This window comes from Alexandromys fortis, unplaced genomic scaffold (assembly GCF_014885135.2).
Source record: "Alexandromys fortis isolate MF-2015 unplaced genomic scaffold, M_Fortis_MF-2015_v1.1 scaffold_44, whole genome shotgun sequence".
Lineage (NCBI taxonomy): Eukaryota > Metazoa > Chordata > Mammalia > Rodentia > Cricetidae > Alexandromys > Alexandromys fortis.
Genome location: NW_026067921.1, coordinates 1,947,390 through 1,967,540, shown reverse-complemented (window position 1 = coordinate 1,967,540; position 20,151 = coordinate 1,947,390). Strand labels below are relative to the sequence as shown.

Below are 20,151 nucleotides of genomic sequence, written 5' to 3'. Positions count from 1 at the left end.
TTCTGTGTAGCTGGGAGGTAGAAGAATTAGAACACCATCCCTTGGTTCAGTTTCTTCCTGTGTCCAGTGTGTGTCTCTAGAAAATAGCACTATAGGAAGTCCTGCGAGCTGGGTTTGGGATTTTTCCTTCATTGGATCCCACCTACAGCCTCTTTTCTGCCAGGTCTAGGAGTGTGCATGGAAGTGGGGCCAAAGACTGGCAGATCACATTCTGGAAACTATTGCTCCACTCACCTATGTGGGCTTCCACACAGCTATGTCAAGCTGACTTATTGGTGTTTATGAAAGCCCTGGCATCCTCTTGTTGTGGTCTTGTGAGAACTGTGGGGAGGTTGCAGAGCAGCAGTCGAGAGTGGGGTTACCCCATGGGAGAACAGTCAGGGGTACAATGGGACTGCTCCACCTTTCTGTTGGCCATAGGCAGGAGGGGTGTGGCTGCTGGGAGGGGAGGCTTCACAGGGATTTCTGGATATGCTTCTTTGTTTCCCAGAACAGTGCTAGGAAAGCACTTATTCTTCAGACTGTGCTCTCGAGTTCTCTTTTAGAACTCCAGATGTGAAAGCTGTTGCCCAGGCCTCAGGTTTCCAGCTCTCCTGCACTGCAGAACTGTGATATTGCTTAGGACATCTCAGTCTCCAAAAGTTTCAAGTTAAAATTAAAATTGGCATTGAAACTTTTAAACTCTCTGTTGAGATTTGGAGTCTTCCTGGCATTTTCTTGATCTGAAACTTGTAGGGGTTTTTTTTTTGTTTGTTTTGTTTGTTTGTTGTTTGCTTATTACTCTTTGGGGTCCTGCCACCCAGCTCCCAAATAAATACACAGAGACTTATTCTTACTTAAGAATTCCCTGCCTTAGCCAAAATATAAGACAGTAGTGTTTGTGATGAAGTATATAGGAGTGTGTGTCAGCATCTCTAGCTGAAGCGCATCTAACTGGAGGTGATGAGATGCTCACGGGAAACCAAGGATCTGGGTAAATGCAGAGCATGCCCATTCAGTGGCTGGAGGTGCAGCGTAGATGCTCACCTGTCTGCAGGGATCTAGTCCGCAGAGCTCCCAGTCTGTAGGGAGGAGCAGAGGGCCTGGAACAACTAAACTTCAGAGAAAAAAAAAAAAAAAAACATGAGTAAGCGGAGTTACGGAGGAATCACTAATACAACCAGATTTAGAAAACAGTGTGGCAGTGTCTTTCAAAACAAGGTGTGCACTCACCCATGCAGCCTGGTGTGCCCCAGAGAAAACAGCTGTGCTCACGTGGACCCTCAAGTCCACCAGTGTAAGGACAGCTGTACCACCACACCATGGGTATGTGCAGCAATAAAAGATGCCCACTGCTGATGTGACTTGAGTCTGTTTTCAGGGTCAGGAGGTGCATACTTTAATTCTATCCCTAGGGAGGGAGAGGCAGGAGGATGAGGAATTTAAGCCAGCTTTAGTTACGGAGTGAATTGTCTCCTAACAGAAGTAAACAAGAAAATCTCACCTCCTCTCAGAACATTGTAGACTCTATAATGTAATTCTCTTGAAGTGAAATTGTAGGGGCACGTTGGTGATTGCATGGGGCTAAAGGTGGTGGTGGGTAGCTTGGCAACACAAGGCAGGGAGGGCCCTTATGATGAGACTTCTGTGTCTGCCTGTGATAAAATTGCATCAGAACTGCACACAGGTATGGGTAAAACACTGAGTTCTGAGCTGTGCCAGTGTCCGTTTCTGCTTTTGATCTTCTGCTCACGGGGAAACACCACATGACACCTGTCTCTCTACACAGAGGATATGGCCTGTGTTGTTGTGAATCTGTGTGTGTGTGCGTGCGCACGTGTGTGTGTCTCCCTGAGCCTCTGTATAATCAGTTGCTGAAGGCAGGTGTTCACAGGGAGGGGATTCCTGGATCTGGGTTGAAGCTGGATCAGGCAGTCACCAGTCATGTGGAAACAATGTGATCCATTTCTTGTAAAATGTGTTAGATCCTAGGTATTGTTTAGAGACTTCATCTTTCAGTCAGAAACAAAACTGGACTGCTTCTGGGCATTGTGGTTCATGCCTGTAGTCCCTAGGACTGGAGTGCTGTGTTTGAGACCAGCCTGAGCTGTAGTCAGCACAACTTTCAGGATTGGTTTCCTGTGCCCTCCTGACTCGATGTCTTTGTTAGGTGTTCTGATTGGCTCTGCTGTAATCACTGCTATTGGCCACACTCTGGGCCCGAGTCTGTTTCTGGACTTTCTCATCTCCTTTTCTTTTGCCTGGAACAGAATAATCTTGTCTAGGATTCTCCCCGTATGTCAGCAAGTCTGTGAGGCCTTTACTACTCCCTAGGTGGAGACCCTGCATGGCCAGTCCTGACACCCAAGCCCTCCAGACATTGACATAATTGCTTCAGTGCTTCCTCTTCTGGAGAGGCCCAGAATGCCTTGCTCTGTGCTGAGGCTGCTGTCCCATGGGGACATTTGGCCTTAGTTCCTGGCTGCCTCTGCTGTGGGAGAAAGAGTATTTAAGGTGCTGTCTACTTTGGGAACCTGCCCTCGGGGAATTTCTGCAATGCTGGCTGCCTTGGGAAAATGGGGAGAAAGGGTGAGCCCGGGACCTTTGCTCACATGTTTTCCCACATGCTGGTTTTAGTTGTATTTTAGTTCAAGAGGTTGTTTACATAGGCGTACTAGATCAGCTTCTAAAGCTGGTATCTCTCTTCCGCTTTGAGAAATGAAAGCGCTGGTGTTTATTTCATAGTTGACTCGTCTTTGTGTTAAAAAGTGTAGCTTAGTTGGTAGAGCACTTGCCCAACATGCACAAGGCCCTGGTTTCAACCCCTAGTGCTACGTAAAACTGGATATTGTCCTGACCAGGTGCTCTGAAATCCCAGCACTCGTGAGATGAAAGTGGATTTCAGAAGTTAAAGGTCATAACCTCTGCACCCCATATTTCTCTTCCTATCACTGTGAACACGGGGGAGGCCAAAACTTCAGAATCATTTTCAGAACAGACAGGCAGCAACCATTTTAACTCAGAAATGAGTATAGGTGCAGATGGACTTGTCTTCATTTGGGTCACGTGCTCAAAACAGTGACCCCCCCCACACACACCTTTCGTTGAGATGGGTTTGGTATGTAGTCCAGGCTGACCTCCAGCTCAGAATTTTCCTGCCTCAGCTTTCTGAGTGTGAGGTTGTAAGAGAGGGTCTGTGTGCTGTTTCTGTTGTTGGTTCTTAAAAACTATTTATGTGTGAAATGTAAGCCTTTGACAAAGAAAAGCTGGCTTGTAAAGCAGAATTTAGTGATTAGAACAAGTCTCTTTCTGTTTTTTGAAATGAAGTGTCCTGTAGCCCAGGCTGGGTCTAGACTGACTTATGTAGCTGAGGATGGCCTTGCAGAGGTCTCTTACTTCTCTGAGTGGTGTGGTTGCTGTCACTCAGTCAGCCGCTCACCTGCCTGTGCTGGCTGTGGTTGAGCTTGAGCAAGAGCAGGTGCAGGGCTTCTTTACAGTTAGTGTGCCTTCACCAGCCTTTTCTTTTCTCACTCCCATCTTCCTCTACTGCACACACCTGTATAATTCCCTTGGGTTTTAAAACACTGATTTTCCCAGGTTTTATTGGTGAGATTTTTGTTGTTGTTGCTTTTAAATTATGACTAAGGATTAGAAAGATAGCTCAATTGGCAAAATGGCTAGAAGACCTGAGTTCCATCCCCAGAATCCACATTTTTAAAAGTCAGATGTGTTAGTGTGTGCGCTAAGGGGTTGGAGACAGGCGGATCCCTGAGGCCAGCCTAGTCTCCTTGGTGACTCTGGGTCAGTGAGAGCCTTGTCTGAGAAGGAATAAGCACAGTGCCCGCACCCGAGGAGCAGCACCCGAGGCTGCCCTCTGCCTCCACATGGACATTTCTACCTGTTGCACAAGTGCACACAGATACATCCTGTGTTTTATAATGTCCCTAAAATGTAACTTAGAATCATGTTAGCCTCTGAAACTTGAGGCAGAAACTGTAGTAAGACAGCTTTTGTGGCTCCATGTCTAGAGACTTGAGAGTAGAAGTCCTCTCCTGGAGCCAAGGCAGTGGGCATGTTTCTATGGTGGTGAAAATAAAGGAGAGCTAGTGGAGACATTGAATAAAGAAGGTGAAGGGGTTTGGGTGTTTTGCCTGTGTGCATGTCTGCCACATGTGTACAGTGCCTGTGGAAGCCAGAAGAGGGCATCGAAAAACCTGGGATTAGAATTACAGATGGTTATGGACCAATGAATGTATGGGCACCCGGAATTGAACCCAGGTCCTCTGAAAGTACAACCAGTGTTCTTAACCACTGCACCATCTCTCTACCTCCACCCCTTTTCTTACTGTAGTTTAAATTACCCAGCTGTGATTTGGGTAGGAGATGCTGAGGGAAATTTGCACCAAGACAAAGCTGTTCCTGAAGAGGTCAGCAACCAGTCTGCATGTGGTGTCATGGACTTGGAAGTGGTCAGCACGTCTGATGTATATTTTTAAACTCATTTGGTTTTATTAACTAAGTTTATATGCACCGGCCCTTCACTGGATCTTGAAATATTTGCTAAGATTCAGAAGACCCACCATGGGCTGAGAGCTCAGTAGATGGAGGGAAGGCCCAGATGGTATGATCCGTCACTGTGTACCAGGGTGGGATTCTGTCTAGAGGACTGACATTGGTGGGACAAATTCTTAGAAGACAAGGAGTCCATCAGAACACCAGGATCAGTGGTGTAAACAAAGCACATTAAGTGTAAGTCAGCTCCACCCTGGTGTTCCCACCTCCAAAGTAGCCTTTTTGGTTTGGGGCTTTTAGTGATTCTCTGCTTTTCAGGTACTTCGCAAAAGAGCCTTTCTGTTAAAGAACACCATTTGCTAACTGGACTTGGCTGTCACAGGAAGGAATTGAGGTCACACCTTTGGGCTCCTGTTGGCTTGCTTTCTGCTTCATCTGAGGACATGTCTCAATCTGCAGTCAGCCCTTGCAAATGTACTTTCAGTTAGCACGATGGGACCAGCCAAACTGATGACTCCACGAGGGGGCAGAGTCCCAGTTACTAATCAGTCTTAATTTTGTGCTCAGTGGGTACTTTGCTGTCTGTCCAATACAGGCAGAACTGTTCGAATTATAAGAAAATAACTTAATACAAATTGCTACGACTGACTATCTAACTTCAATATCAAAATGATAGCATGAATTAGGGGAGTCGGGGTTAACTGTTAGAGAATTTGAGTAGCCTATGGCTAACCTTTGACTCTCTGGCATTGTTACGGGAGGGAGAGAAAGCCGTCATGTGGTTCAGGGGCTGCCGCAGATGGGGTGAGGATGCTCAGACTCCTAAACTGTCAGTCACTCTGTTCATTGGAGACCTGCTTATATAACTTCTCCTTTTCTTTCCTTTTTAAAAGCAGAATCTCACCCCGTAGTCCAGGCTGGTATTTGTACTTCCTGTCCTCCTGCTCAGTCTCCAGTGCTGAATTCTAAGTGTGTAACACCACACCATGCTCATACCTTTTGAGTTGGCCTTAATTTACCAGGGTACCAGGAGCTGAAAAACAAGAAACAACAAATAAAACCCATAGTTCTTAGTAACTAAAATGGACAAACCACATTTTTTGTTTCTTTTGTTCATGGCTGTCATTTAGAATCTCTTACAGATTTGCAGTTATTTTATATAAAATGCTAGCAAGCTGAATGTTTCCCTATTTACAGCTTTCAGCTGGTAGGTGGTGTGGAGACCCTGAGGAGAGCTTCCTGTTGGCAGCAGGTGATGGGCAGGAGTTGGGAGGAGTACAGTGCTCAAGGACCTCCCAGGCCTCACTCTGATGGCATCTTGGTGCACAGCCTGGTGAATATATGTGTCTGCCTGTGGCCCTTTAGTGGGGGACCGGTGGCCCACAAGGGTTCCTCTGCATCTGCATCCATAGTCGGACTTTCTTTGGGAAAGGCTTTCTCGGCCTTTAGCTTAGGCTTGTTCCCAGCCAGCTCTTCAAACTTAAATCTACCAGTTTCCATTAATCTACATTTTGTTGTGTAGGTTCTACCTCTCTCCCACTCTACATCTGACTCTGGCGTCTCTCCACCTCTCTTCCCAGAGTTTCTTTCTTTTCTCAGAAGTCCCGCCTATTCTCTCCTGCCTAGCTATTGGCCATTCAGCTCTATTAAACCAATCAAAAGGTGCCTTTCACACAGTGTGATCAAATATCCTGCAACATTTCCCCCTTTTTGTCTACATAAAAAGGAAAGGTTTTAACTCCAACATAGTAAAACTGTTTACAGTAAGAACAGTTGTCAGATAAGAATTCTATTTACAATGTCTAGTCCATTGATATTTGGCAAATTTAGAGTAAATACTCTATTTATTCTACCTTGATGAATCCAACTTTTTATACCTAACCCACGTTCTATCATAGCTTGTATTACCTTCCTAAAAATATCTTTTTAGACCGTAAAACATTTTTTTAGAGAAGTAATTTAAGTTTTTATGCCTCTAAACTTATACATTTTACTTCTCTTTTGTGAATTTCTTTTCTGAATTTAGTAAAAAATCTGTGACTATAACTATTTAGACTTCAATCCCATCAGAGACCAAAGAAGGATATACTATTACCTGAGTGACCAGGAGGTACAGAACAAACAACTTCCAAAATTATAGAACTGATAGAGACAGCTGGCTGCCTGGACAGTCACCCAAGGTTCCTCTGCAAGGATGGGTGTCCACCTTGAGCTTACAGGCCTAGACTCTCTGACTGACATTTTTGTGAAGCAGGAATCCTTCAAGGACTGCCCTGCCTTATCTTGGCAAAGTATGACAGTCACCTTCTTTTGTGTCCTGCTGTCCAGTTTGGACAGCACACTGTCAGCAGTTGAGTAACAGGCAGGTTCTTGCCCAGTGGCTGACTTTGCCACAATAAAAGCAAACCCTGTATGTAGGTTCTTTGATGCCCCTAATTCTTTTTTGAAGTAAATTGTTGCTTCCAGGAACAGATTTGTCTCACTGTCAGGAAAAGCCATATGTTATTAAAACATCTTAAATGCCATATTCTTTAGGTCTCTTAAGTGTTTGGAGACCTTCTATCTAAAATATATCTCTGTTTGATCATGAAAACATACCTAACATGGCCACAGATTTAATTGTTATAGATGACTAACTACTAATGTGCATTTCTTATTATCCTAAATAACTTTCAAGGATTAGAACTTTACATTAGATTTTAATTGAGTGGCATTGGTATAATGCTTAAACAAGAGTAGAAACATATATGCAGTATGTTCTAATAAAAATAACCTTAAACTTGTATTAATATATAAAAATATCTTAAACAAGAGTAGAAACATATATGCAGTATGTTCTAACAAAAATAACCTTAAACTTGTATCAATATATAAAAATATCTTAAACAAGAGTAGAAACATATATGCAGTATGTTCTAACAAAAAATCTTAAATTTGTATCATATATAAAAATCCATACCAATGTAAAATATTTGAGATTAACAGTTGATTTTGAATTTAAAAGTAGATTTAAAAATCTACCCTTTTATTCTATCATTCCTATACCCCCCCCCCATTTCCTGAACAACCAGAAATCACCCACCCCACCTCTTGGGAATGTGGGTATTATATTCTTAAGATTACTTGTTGTTGTCTGGGGATGATGACGTCTTTAGGGAACCCTGAGAAAACTGAGATAATGGTCAAGTCCTGGGAGAGCTAGCTGTATCATTTTCTGTTCAGTCTCTGTGTGGTGGGGAGTGTGGAGCTCATGCCCCGATTGGCATAGTCCGTGAGGCTGGCAACTTTGAAGCTGTTCTAGGTGCATATTTTTGAGGAAACTGCAGCAGAGACATTGTGAGGCCGGGTCACCTGGGCTGCTTGTCTTTACTGGTGTCTGGGCTTTTTTTCTGAAAACATACAAGCTTCTAGAGGTAACATACCTGTCCGCACTAACACAGATATGAAACATGCAGTGTATACAGGTCAACTAAAGATAAGTTTTTGTTCTGTGTTTGATCGGGGACGAGGCATCTGTCAACTTTGTAAGTCTGTTTGGACTGAATACCAGACTGTAATATAACTTTCCAGCCATGCTGTATGAAAGGATGGCATGTAAGAAATCATGAGGACTCTAGGTAATAAGATTTGTCCTGTCTCAGCCTCTGAGCTGTCCCCATGTCAAGGGATCAGCTCACATGCCACCTGTCTTGTAGTCTTTCCTGGTCTCTTCCTTCATGTCTGCAGCCAAGATTTTCTGGTGGTCTCCCCTGATCAAATCTGATCTTTATTAATTTTGAAGGAATTCAAAGCTCTTTATTTCCTGTGAAAGCAAAGTTATAACCTCTCCCCCGATGCCACACATTTTCTGATTTCCACTTTGAAGTTAAGACATTCTTGAAATATATAGACTGATTTAACTCAGTGGTTTTTTCCCACAGTCCAATATCTCTCAGCAGCTGGCGTGTTTTTGTTCATTAGCATTTAAAAATTTCAGTCAACAAGGCACCATCCAGGGTCCAGACCCCTGTGTATTTCTCATCCTTACATGGCTTCTTTTTATAATACTTTATTCTTTCTTTAAAGATTTCCGTTATTATTTTAAATTATTTATTTTTCTATCTGTGCCCATATTCTTTTCTTTCTTCAGCATCTAAGCACATTTCTAAGCATGTTGTACCTGTTTAGGCACTCGGCCCCTTTAGGTTCATGGGCACCAGTGGTCGCCACACCTAACCGTCCTAGCCGGATCTAGCCATCCCAACTCTGGGAATTTGCTGAACCCGCTTTCCAGAGTCCCTGTGAGCCACAGCCACCTGTCATGCTTGTGGAGAGGCCCAGGCTATGACTGTGGTGCTGGCTGGTGTGACTTCTTCTGTGAGGTCATGCCAAGTGTTGGAATACCAAATGTAGTCAGACTGGGACTGCCAGCTCCCCAATAATGACACAGATTTATTATTAGTTATGAGAGCTTGGCCTTTAGCTTAGGCTTGTTCCCAGCTATCTCTTATAACTTAAATTAACCTGTTTCTATTAATCTATATTTTGCCACATGGATTTTACCTTTTTTTCCATTCTGTATGCTCGACTTGTTTTGCATCTCTTTCCACTTTCTTCTTCCCAGAGTTCTTCTCTTTGATCAGAAGTGTTGCCTATTACTTTCTGCCTCGCTATTGACCATTTAACATTTTACTAACACAATCAGAAGGTGACTTTCACACAGTGTGATCAAATATCCTGCAAAAGCTGACTGTAAGGATAGTTTATTTGGGGGATAAAGGATGACAGACCCCCTTGGTTTGCAGTCTGTCAAATGAATTCTAGTTCAACTAAGGGTTTGTGTATGAAGATTTAAGGGGAAGGTGAGCATTAATGTATGCTTGGCCTTTCTGAGCAGATGAAAAGGACCTCATTAACTTATGTAATGGGCATAGTAGAAGAGAACATTTAATCTTACAATTGATCGTAGTATTCAGGATGTAGTATAAAGCTTTAGTGATGAAGACTCTGAAGGAAAACACAGTGACAGAAGAGAGTAGAGCGTCCATAAACGATACGACACACACATACAGTCAGCTGCTTCCCAGAAAGAAAGGTGTCAGGCGGTGGAGAAGATAATTTCTCATATGGTTGCAGACACCGTCTGTGTAAGCTCAGCTTGGCTTAGAGGCCAAATGTCAACCTGGAGAACTCCTAGAAGGAACATGGAGATGTGTGCGGGCTCAGCTTAGCTAGAGGTGTTTAGATGTCACAACAAAAAGCATGAGTAAGAGAAAAAGTCACTTCTCTATTAAAGAACTTGTTTCCAGAATGTATCAGACACTCTCAGCCCAGTTGGGCATGGTGTCTGAAGCAGGGGACCATGAGCTGGAGGCCAGTCTGGGCTATACAGGAACATTCTGGCTCAAAACTATGACAGTAATAAAAGGCAGCCTAATTTAAAAATGGCTAGAGGCACCACCTTTAATCCCAGCACTTGGGAGGCAAAGCAGACGGGTCTGAGTTTAAGGCCAGTCTGATCTACAGAGTGAGTTTTAGTATAGCCAGAGCTACACAGAGAAACCCTGTATCCAAAAACAAAACAAAACAAACAAACAAACAAACCAGATTTGATGCCAGGCGAACACACCTAGGCACTCTGTTCCATTGCCACTAAGGAAATTCAAGCTGAAAACCACACCTATTAGGATGGTTGTCATTTTTTAAACTGAGAATAGCAAGAACTGACAGGGATACTCATATTGTAAGTTCAGTTGAATGAGACAACCCAAACTCATTTTTGGTGGAACCATAGAATCAAGGTACCTCTTTGGAAATGGCGGCCTGTTTCATTAATAATCCACACCCACCTAGCACGGCACTCTTGATGGCCAATTTTGCGTGCCCCGCAGAAATGGCGGCCTGCTTCATGCTCTTGAAAGGGCAGTTTTGTGTGCTCCGGTTGTGTTGCAGTGCACTATGGGGGTTTGAAGTCGCTGTGACGACAGTGTTCTGCAGTGGTTCCTCCCTGAAGAGCATCCACACTGACATGCTGTGAAAGGCATGTGCCCGTGCCCTTGGCTCATGCTTTTTACTTCCATGATATCGGCACCTTAGACTTTGGAGATCAGTTGTACAACGACATTGAGTGGTAGCTAGATATTTTCCCCTAGGGCTAGTAAAAGGGACATAGTCATCAAAGATTTAGATTTTTTAAAAGATTTATTTATTTATTTATTTATTTATTTATTTATTTATACAATATCCTGCCTGCAGGCCAGAAGAGGGCAACAGATCTCATTATAGATGTTGTGAACCACCATGTGGTTGCTGAGAATTGAACTAAGGACCTCTGGAAGAGCAGTCAGTGCTTTTTAACCGCTGAGCCATCTCTCCAGCCCTCAAAGATCTTTTGTAATTTTGTAAGGTATGAATTTGTAACTAACTGATTCTTCACCGTCTTCAGACTAGAGAATGGCTGAAACTAAGGGGACAGAGACAGATTATTGACTTTGTGAAGAGCCTGTCTGGGTTCCTCCACCCTCTTTGACTCTGACCTTTGGTGCTGGGGATCAAACCCAGGGCTTTGCATATGCCTGGTACCTTACCCCTGAGCTGCGGTCCTGACTCAGCTTCACTCTTAGCAATCTGTTGAAATAACCCGACAGTTGATGTGTGCGCTAGCCCTGGTATCCTTGGGACTAACCACAAACCTTGTTTGGAGTAGGAAAGAGTCTTCAGTAACCAGCACTCCAGGTGATTTTGGATGCACCAGTAGTTCTTGCTGGGTAAATAGGAATTCAGTGTGGTAAACCACGGGCAGGTAGGTTGCAGATTATCATACGAGAAACAAGGCCCCCGGGATCCACACAGTTCTGAAAAGAGCCCTGGGTGTCATTGACACTGGTCAGAAGGGTGTAGCTCTCAGCTGCTGTGGTGGTGGTGTGGGTGCTGCTGTCTCACTGGCAGTGGTGTAGACCATTTTGGTTCTGTTGATTTATTGACTCGTGACTGATTATGTTAAAAGAAAGCTTGAGAAAAATAGAGGTTTCTACCTGAAACCTTCCATTCTTCCCATTTTTATTACTTTCTAGTCTTTGTTTTAGATATGATTTTTAAAAAAAATTAGTGTGTTCTTTTGTTGCTCTTGTTTTCATTTTGATCTTTTGGTAGCCTGCCTAAAAAGTCTTTCTAATATAAACTCTACACCAGCCTGAGAATCAGCATCCTTCATCTGTGTTGTGACATAGCAGGGGAGACTTCAGGGCTCATTTGGAAATTGTATTTCTAGTTGTCAGAGCAGCCAGTGGGACTCCCATCCTCTGTAACATCAGACTAAGACTTGTCCACTTTTCATGTGTTACCATGAATTGAAAGGTTTTTTTTCTATTTACTAAATGAACACTTATTTTTCCATGTTTATTAGCCAAGAGCCTTTATAGCTGGATCTGAAGTCAAAATGTCCCTTGAAGTAGTAATATCTTTAGGTTTGGTTGGTTGGATGTTTGCTATTTGACAAATCTGCACAAAATCCCTCTAGTGAGTCCTTTCTGTGTCTGGCCCTGGATGGTGGGTCCTTGAGTGCCAACCCCTCAGCTCAGGCTGTCATCTGCATCTTGATAGTGTAGATGTATTAAAATTTTTAATGAAAATCACAAAATAGTACTGAAATGAATTTTTATTAAGATAATGTCACTTCCCTCTCCAACTTATGAGAGGTGATTTTCCTAGTGTCCTCCTTAGTGGCCTTCACGCCAGACGTCTGCTCCTGGGAACCTTTATATTCTGTCATCTCTGTAGGTTGTGGTTTCAGGGCGAGCTCCTCACAGTGGTGGAGCTCAGAGCAGAGGGAGTAAGCCTAAAAGCAGGGCCAGGTGTACTCCTTGAAGGCCTGCTCTTACTGACTTAACTTTTGCCAGACTTAACCTCCTAAAGGTGCCACAGCCTTTAAAATAGCACTATAAGCTAACGACCAAGTGCTTAAAACATGAGCCACTGGGGGACGGTACAGATTTAAGCCTTAGGATTGCTCCTGGCTTCCCAAGGCTCATGACCATCTCTAATGTGAAATGTGCTCAGTCCCCATAATTGTATCAGTCCCTAAACTCTAGTTCAGGTCCCTTTGAGACTAATGTCTCTTAGCTGTGAACCCTGTATAATAAAAAAAGAAGTAAAATCTTTTCAGTGTGCAGTTGTTCAGAGTGAACACTCCCCTTCCAAAAGGGGACTAGGAGGAGAGGAAGGAGAGATTGGACCAAAGACTGAAACCCAGCAGGCCAAACAAATCTGGTAGCACCATGTGTGCAGCTGGAGCAGGTGCTGGCATCATCTGAGTTCCTTCTTATGGCCCTGCCATTTGCAGCACTCATAGGCTCTGTGGTGGGTATTTTATGTCAGCTTAACACAGACTGAAGTCATCAGAGAGGAGGGAGCCTCAGTTAAGAAAATGCCTTCATAAGATAAGCTGTATGCAAGCTTTTAGGCATTTTCTTAATTTGTGATTGATGGGGATGGGTCCAGCCCATTGTGGGTTGTGCCATCCCTGGGCTGGTGGCCCTGGGTTCTATAAGAAAGGAGACTGAACAAGCTGGAAAAACAAACCAGTAAGCAACACCCTTCCCTGGTCTCTGTATCAGCTCCTGACTCCAGGTTCCTGCCCTGTTTGAGTTCCTGTCTTAGGGTCTCTATTGATGTGAAGAGACACTATGATCATGGCAACTCTTATAAAGAAATTATGTAATTGGGGTGGTTCACTTACAGTTTCAGAGGTTCAGTCCATTATCATCATGACAGGGAAAATGGTGGCATGCAGGCAGACATGGTGCTGGAGGAGAAGCTGAGGGTCCTTCATCTTGCAGGCAAAAGGAAGTTAATGGAGACACTGGGCAGTATCTTCAACCCTGAAGATGGCACCATTAGCTGGGGACCCAGTGTTCAAGCCATGACAGGCTCTGGTTTCTGAGCCGTTGTCAGCCCACCTCATCACTGCAGAGCCTTCCTTACCGTCCTCCTTCCCCAGGCCCATCCGTTGGCTTTTCTTCCTCTTGTTGCCTTTGTGCCTGGCTTTCCTTGGTAAAATGAGAGCCCTCTCTGCACTACTGTGCCTGGGACGGTGCCGCTATTGCTGAGTGCGGGCAGCTCGGTGCCTTGGACATTTGTGTTAAACACTTAGCGAGGCTTCAGTGTTTATCTTTCACTGCCCACAGCAGTTTCATGGGGAGATAGATTATGTCACACATTTTTCTATGTGTGCTGTGCGTGCGTGCGTGTGTGTGCGCGTGCGTGTGTGTGTGCGCACACGTGCGCACACATATATGTGGAGGCTCAAGGTTGATGTCCAGAATTACCTATGATTGCTCTTCCATTTTAATCAATGAAGCAGTGTCTCTCAATCAGACCCGCGTGCCCTGATATGACCACTCACTAGACAACTTCTTATGGGGATGCAGTCTCCACTTTCCAAGGGTAGATACAGGCAGGCTGTCATGCCCATTTGACATATATATGGGTTCTGGAAATACAAACTCCAGTCTTAATGCTTTCAGAGTAAGCATTTAATCACTGAAGCATCTTTCCCACCCAAATCCACACATTTTAAAATCACTTGGGAATATTCTGCATTTGTTTCATGGCCTGTTTGTTTTGTTATGAGGTGGGTTCTTTCTCAGGCTGATCTCAGCTTGTGATCCTTATACCTGTCCCAGCCATGAGTGCTGGTATATTAGGTGGGTGCCACTATGCCTGGCTAGTAGCCTGTTTTTATGATTTTCCTTTGACCCTTATATTGCCAAAAGTAAAAGTAAAATCATTCAAGGATAAAGAGAGAAGAAAAACAAATCTGGGATAGAAATCCAGCCTCAGTGTCCACGGAAGATCGGTTCCAGCCCCAGAACACTGGAGTCCTGTGTATCTGTGATAATAGCACTGCTGTGTGGCAGTCTTAGTAGTAGCTGTCAACTTGACACAGCCTAGAAGCACATGAAAGAGTCAGCTGGGAGTTGTCTTTATTGGGCTAGACTCTGGGCGTGTCTGTGAAGATTGTCTTACTAATTGATGTAGAGGCCCAGCCCACCGTGGGTGGCCTTACCCGGACCAGTGATCCTAGGCTGTATAAGAAAGCTAACTAGTTATGAGCCAGAGAGTGAGCCAGCCCTCAGTGTTTTGTGGCTTTCTGGCTTCAAGTTTCTGCTTGAGATCTGCCCCTAACTTCTCTCTCTGTGACGACTTGTACCAGTCAGATGAATCCTGTTCTCTTGTAAGTTGCTTTTGGTCAGACTGTTTCATAACAGCAACAGTAGGAGCTAGATCAGTGCCTACACAGACATCCCATATATATATGAATTCCCATACACATACACACACACAGAGAAGGGAATCTATAGACCCCCTTACACAGTGCTATGTACATTGTTGAAGCCACACTGTGGATAAGAACAAGTCAGCGCACTCAGTGCTGATCCCTCTCCTTCATGGGAAAGTGTTCTACTTCTGACGCTGTCTGTCATGTTGCCATGTGATCCATACTGAAATACTTGAAAATTTTGCACATTACTTAGTACAGGGCTGTGTTTCTAAGTTCCTCACCTTGTAAGTAGTTGTGTGTGGAGAAGCGACGTGAGCTCTAGCCAGACTGTGGGGTCTCCTCATCGTGTCCATCTCCTCCTTCATTGCCCCTCTGACCATGCCGACGGACAGTGTTCATTTGCTGGAGGAGGTGACCCTTGCCTTAGTTACGCTTCTACCTGTCCTGAGACGTGGCAACCAAGGCAGCTTAGAGGAGAAAGGAGTTATTGTGGGTGACAGTTTAGAGGCTGATTCCATGACTGCCATGGCACCCAGCTGTTTGTAACTTCAGTTCCAGGGGATCCAGCACACTCTTCTGACCTCCACGGCACTGCGTGCATGTGGCACACATACATACACATCCACGTAAATCTTTTAAAAGTTGTACAAGGAGAGTTTAAGTTAAAATCAGTTACATACATTTTCCTTAAAGACCTTCAGGTCTGATTACAATCGAGATTTTCAATACTTCTCAATGACTATTTAAAGAACAAGTATAATCGACTGTTGTTACTGAAGTTCTCTGAGTAGAGACCTCTGAGGCCCAAGATCAGGGCAGCCCGTCTTGAGAGCAGGACCAGGCATGTCTGTGAGGCCTTCATTGCAGTGGCTTTTCATAAGGACACCCACAGCAAAGTGTGCCACACACCCAAAAAGCTGCGTTGTGAGGAATGGTGGTGTCTCACTTGTTGCCCTTCTTTTTCCTTTGAACCAAGGAAATAGTATTTGATTAACAAATTTTAATTTTCTTAGGTTGGAACTTCCGTTATTTTAGGTGTTTTAGGCTTACATGAAAACAGCAGCTGCCTGTTAGCAGGTGTGATGGCTTGGCAGACCCTGTGGGGTCAGTTCTCCTCTGAGCCTGTGTATCCAGAGCGCTGCCTCAAGTGGTGTGCGTGTGTGTGAGAGAGAGAATATTACCACATGTACATTTTCATTTTTAGAATGAATTAATTTGTGATGCCCTTCTTAAATCCTTTTTTTTGACCTGAAAAAGAATTTCAAAAAAAATCACTTTTTTTTTCTAATTAAAAGGCTTGTATTTTATTTAAAAACAAGAGGTAGGAAGTTGTTTACTGTTGTGAGTCCTCAGGTGTCAGTTCTTGCAGCTTCACATGGGCAGGGTTCTGACAGGACAGCAGTTTGTCTAAAGCTGGGCAATCCTGGGATACTAATGACAAATTTACTCCTCCTCCTTTAAAAAAAAAAGTTTGTTTTACTTTTTGAATAATGTATGTTGGGTGTGCACATTAGTGTACTGTCCTCGGAGGCCAAAAGGGGGCATCACATCCCCTGGGGCTGGAGTTACAGAAGGCTGTCAGCCCCCATGTCTTACCCTTCTGTGAAGCAGCTCTTACTGTTTGCAGACTAAGAACTTAAATCTTGGACGCAGCTCCACCATGTAATGTGGTCAGACCCAGTGTGGGCTCTTGCTTGGCTTGCATGACAGCCTATTTCTTGTCTCTGAGCTTCACTTTTCTCATCCTTACCGCTCAGGGGCTGTGTGACCAGTTACCACCCCAGAGTGAGGAGAAAACAATGGAGATGATGCTGACCGCAGGCTGACCCTTCCAGCCTCACCGCTTTAATGTGTTTAATGCTGGGTGTGCTGTAGTCTTGGGGAAAGCGGACCTTGTCCCTTGACTCAGAAGCCTGGGCACTGATGGCCTAGTTCTCCTGTTAGTCAGACTGACCCCTCTGCTCTGTTGAGGTTTTGCAGTCTGTTTTGTATATTTTTACTTTAAGGACAAAATACTTGTTAGCCTCCCTGGTTTTCTAGATACTCAAGTATTTAAATGCTGTCTTTCGTTTGTAGACATATGGAGCCTGGGTGTGATCCTTTTCATGCTGGTGTGTGGGCAGCCGCCCTTCCAAGAGGCCAACGACAGCGAGACACTGACCATGATCATGGACTGCAAGTACACTGTGCCGCCCCGTGTGTCTGCAGGGTGCAGGGAGTAAGTAAAGCATGGGCACGTAGCACGGATCCACACCTGACATGCCTTCAGCGTGCAGTGATTTGAGTTCATTTAATTTATGAGATTACTGTTCTGCCGTTATTGTTTGGGGCCACCCAGTAATATTTGATAAGAAATCAAACAGAAGAATGCCAAACAGTCTTTATTTCTTACACATATTTTCAAGAAATCCATTTTGCCTTTTCAGCCTCTAGAAGTGGTGGTTAAGACCTTTCCTGGCAGCTGCCTTTTTCTTCAGTGGCAAAAGCAAGACCATTTGGAACTGTTTGAGTTTCCAGAAAAGGGTTGGGCTGTCCTTGGCAGGAGCATGGCATTGCAGGGTTCCTCCTGTCTGTCTTAATAGCGTCTGTCTTGTATTCTCACGTCCTCCCGCAGCCGAGGAGAGCCTGTGCTGTGGTGTGCGCCGCTGTGGGAAGCCAGCACTGACTCGCTCTGGAGTTTTCAGGATTATGGTGCCATCGCCTGTGCAGTGAGAGGTGCAGTTGTGGAAAAGGGCTGTTTGAAATTAGGATATTTTTAAATACATGAGATTGTAGTTACCAGATAGAGTTTCTCCTGTCAGCTGTAAGAAAGCGATGGCAGACGGAGGGGTCTCTTCCAGGTGGAGTCCAGCTTGGGCATTCAACCCTGTGGACTCAAATCCTGGCTCTCCTGCTGGCTTCTCGTGTGAGCGTGGCACAGTGTCCTCACAGGTTACTGTGGGGTGACAGGAAGTGACGGTGTAGAGTGTGCAGTTTAGACGGGAGCATGTGTGTCGGTCGTGGTGATGGTAGATTGTAGCACATGGGAGGCTCTGTCTGTGTGTGTATGTGTTGGTGGTGATATTTGGTTGGAGGTATATTGATGTCTCTGGTGACTTTAGGTTGGAGCACACGTGAAGTTGTGTGTGTTGTGGTGGTAGTGTTGTGGTGGTATTGACTTTTGGCTGTCAAAAATGGGGGGCTGTATGTGTAGGTGATTTTGTACTATAGGACAAGGGAAGCTCTGTGTGTGTGTGTGTAGTAGTTTTAGGTTCTTGATCTTACTATTCCCCCTAGGAAGCAGGTGTACACCAAGTGCAGGTTAAAAAACAAAAACAAGTCTCATTTTACATCATTTGAAAGCCTGCAGGTTATAGAATCAACAGAATCAACATGGATGCTTCTTTTCCCAAGATCTGAGATGTTGCCTCCATGTCTCCCTCCTAGGAGGATTGTTTTTAATAACTATAAGAGTGTTCAAATAAGAAACAAAACATTGGGTGGTGGCCAAAGTGGCACGTGCCTTTAATCCCTGTACTTCAGAGCAGAGGCTGGTGGATTTCTGTGAGTTCCAGGACAGCCAAGGCTATACAGAGAGATTCTGTCCAAAACAAAAAAACAACCAACTTTTTCTGGTGTGTTACTAAGTGGTGACCGTTTCACCTAACTCTTCAGTGCAATGCCTTTACTGACTGGGTGCTACAGCTCCAAGTGTACGCCCTCCGCCCTCCTGTTCATCAGTCTGAAGCTGTCGCTGCCTCTTCCTGACGCACTCTGCCTGTCCTCATGCTGCTGCTGATTCTGTTATTCAGAACCATAGCTATTCAGCTCACAGAATTTCTTTTACGATTAATTTGCTTCTGGGACAGGTTAGCTTCATCATACTGGATTTGATCAATACCTCTGTTACTCGGCTCAGTCTCCTCGCTTTCGTTGTCTTATTTGATGCCCGCCTTGTTCACGGGTAAAAGGTTTTACTTCTAGTTAGTGCTGCTTTTGATATCTAAGTGACATTATAGTCAAAGAATACAGTCTGGCTGGCCCGTGTTTTCACATTTTTGAGGCCTGTTTATCAAGAACAAGCCTGTAACAATTATCTTCATGACACACATAGAGTTGTATTTTCAACTGGGGTCAGAGGTCTCTATTACATCTTTAAGGTCAAGCTCAGTAATTATATTTTTAAATGTTGTTTGCATCCAGAATTTTCTTCACCTACTGAGATAATCTCCGACCATGATGATAGCTTTATTTTATTCCTTGAAGCAAAAATTAATAAATCTTAAGAGTTCTGAGAGTTCTGAGGTAAAGTTATTAGTTGCAGGTAAGTTGAAAACTATCATCTTCCCTTTGTATCAGTCTTCATCAGAGAGTAATGCTTCTTGTCTAGTTCTGTGTCGTATTTCCGGGGCCCCTGCACCTGTCTTTGGGTCAGCGTCTGTGTGACAGTTTTCCTCACCTTTTGAACAGTCTGGACCTAGGACTGCAGTTTGTCTTTTCAGCTGTGTGCTTGTTCCCTTGCGCTTGGAGTCAGTGGGGGATGTAGGTGTGGGCTATCTCTGTACACTTCTTCTCTGACTTTGTCATTTATCTCATGTTTCAACTAGCTGGGAAGTTGTTGGCTATTATTTTAGTTTTCAAAAATCCACAGCTAATACTTCTCTCTATTGTCTTCTAAAACATTGTAAAATCCTAATGTTTTAACTGATACTTTATGTAGATCTTCTTTGCTAACTCCTTTCCTGGCTGGAATTACATTTTTCCACCAAATCTGCGCCCCTCACATTTCCTTCTGCTGGTGGTTAGTGCTTCTTAGGAGGTCTTCACGCTGTGTGCCCATGAAGGTCGCCCCGGTGAGGCAGTCCTGGCCCCGTTCTTCCTTCTCTGCTCCTCAACCTCGGCTGTCCGCCTGTCTGCTTTGCTTGGAGTTTCCATGTTTAGACTGTGTTAGGCTCCCTGGCTTATGATTTACATTTTTTCATGAATTTGGAAAATTCTTAGCTACTATCTTCCCAAACAGGCTTTCTTCCTGTTTTTTTTTTTTTTTAATATTTATTTATTTATTATGTATACAATATTCTGTCTGTATGCCTGAAGGCCAGAAGAGGGCGCCAGACCTCTTTACAGATGGTTGTGAGCCACCACGTGGTTGCTGGGAATTGAACTCAGGACCTTTGGAAGAGCAAGCAATGCTCTTAACCACTGAGCCATCTCTCCAGCCCCCTCTTCCTGTTTTTTTCATGTCCTCTTGGAACTCTGATTCATACCTGATAGCTCTTCCCACTCGGTCTTGTCTTTCATTCTTGGTATTTTCTCTCGGCCTGCAAACGAAAGTGTCTCCTTGACTTTGTAGTTCATTCCATGGGTTCTCTTACCTGCAAACGAAAGTGTCTCCTTGACTTTGTAGTTCATTCCATGGG

General features: G+C 44.2%; 1 protein-coding gene across 2 annotated transcripts in view; it reads left to right on the top strand.

Moving 5' to 3' along the window:
- The window catches only part of Snrk (SNF related kinase), a 51,610-nt gene that overhangs the window by 23,120 nt on the left and 8,339 nt on the right, over positions 1-20,151 (top strand). For both annotated transcript variants that reach the window (XM_050141510.1, XM_050141511.1), the window contains exon 4: positions 16,829-16,970. In XM_050141510.1, the coding sequence (XP_049997467.1) occupies positions 16,829-16,970 (142 nt within the window). The remainder of the gene's footprint in view (positions 1-16,828; positions 16,971-20,151) is intronic.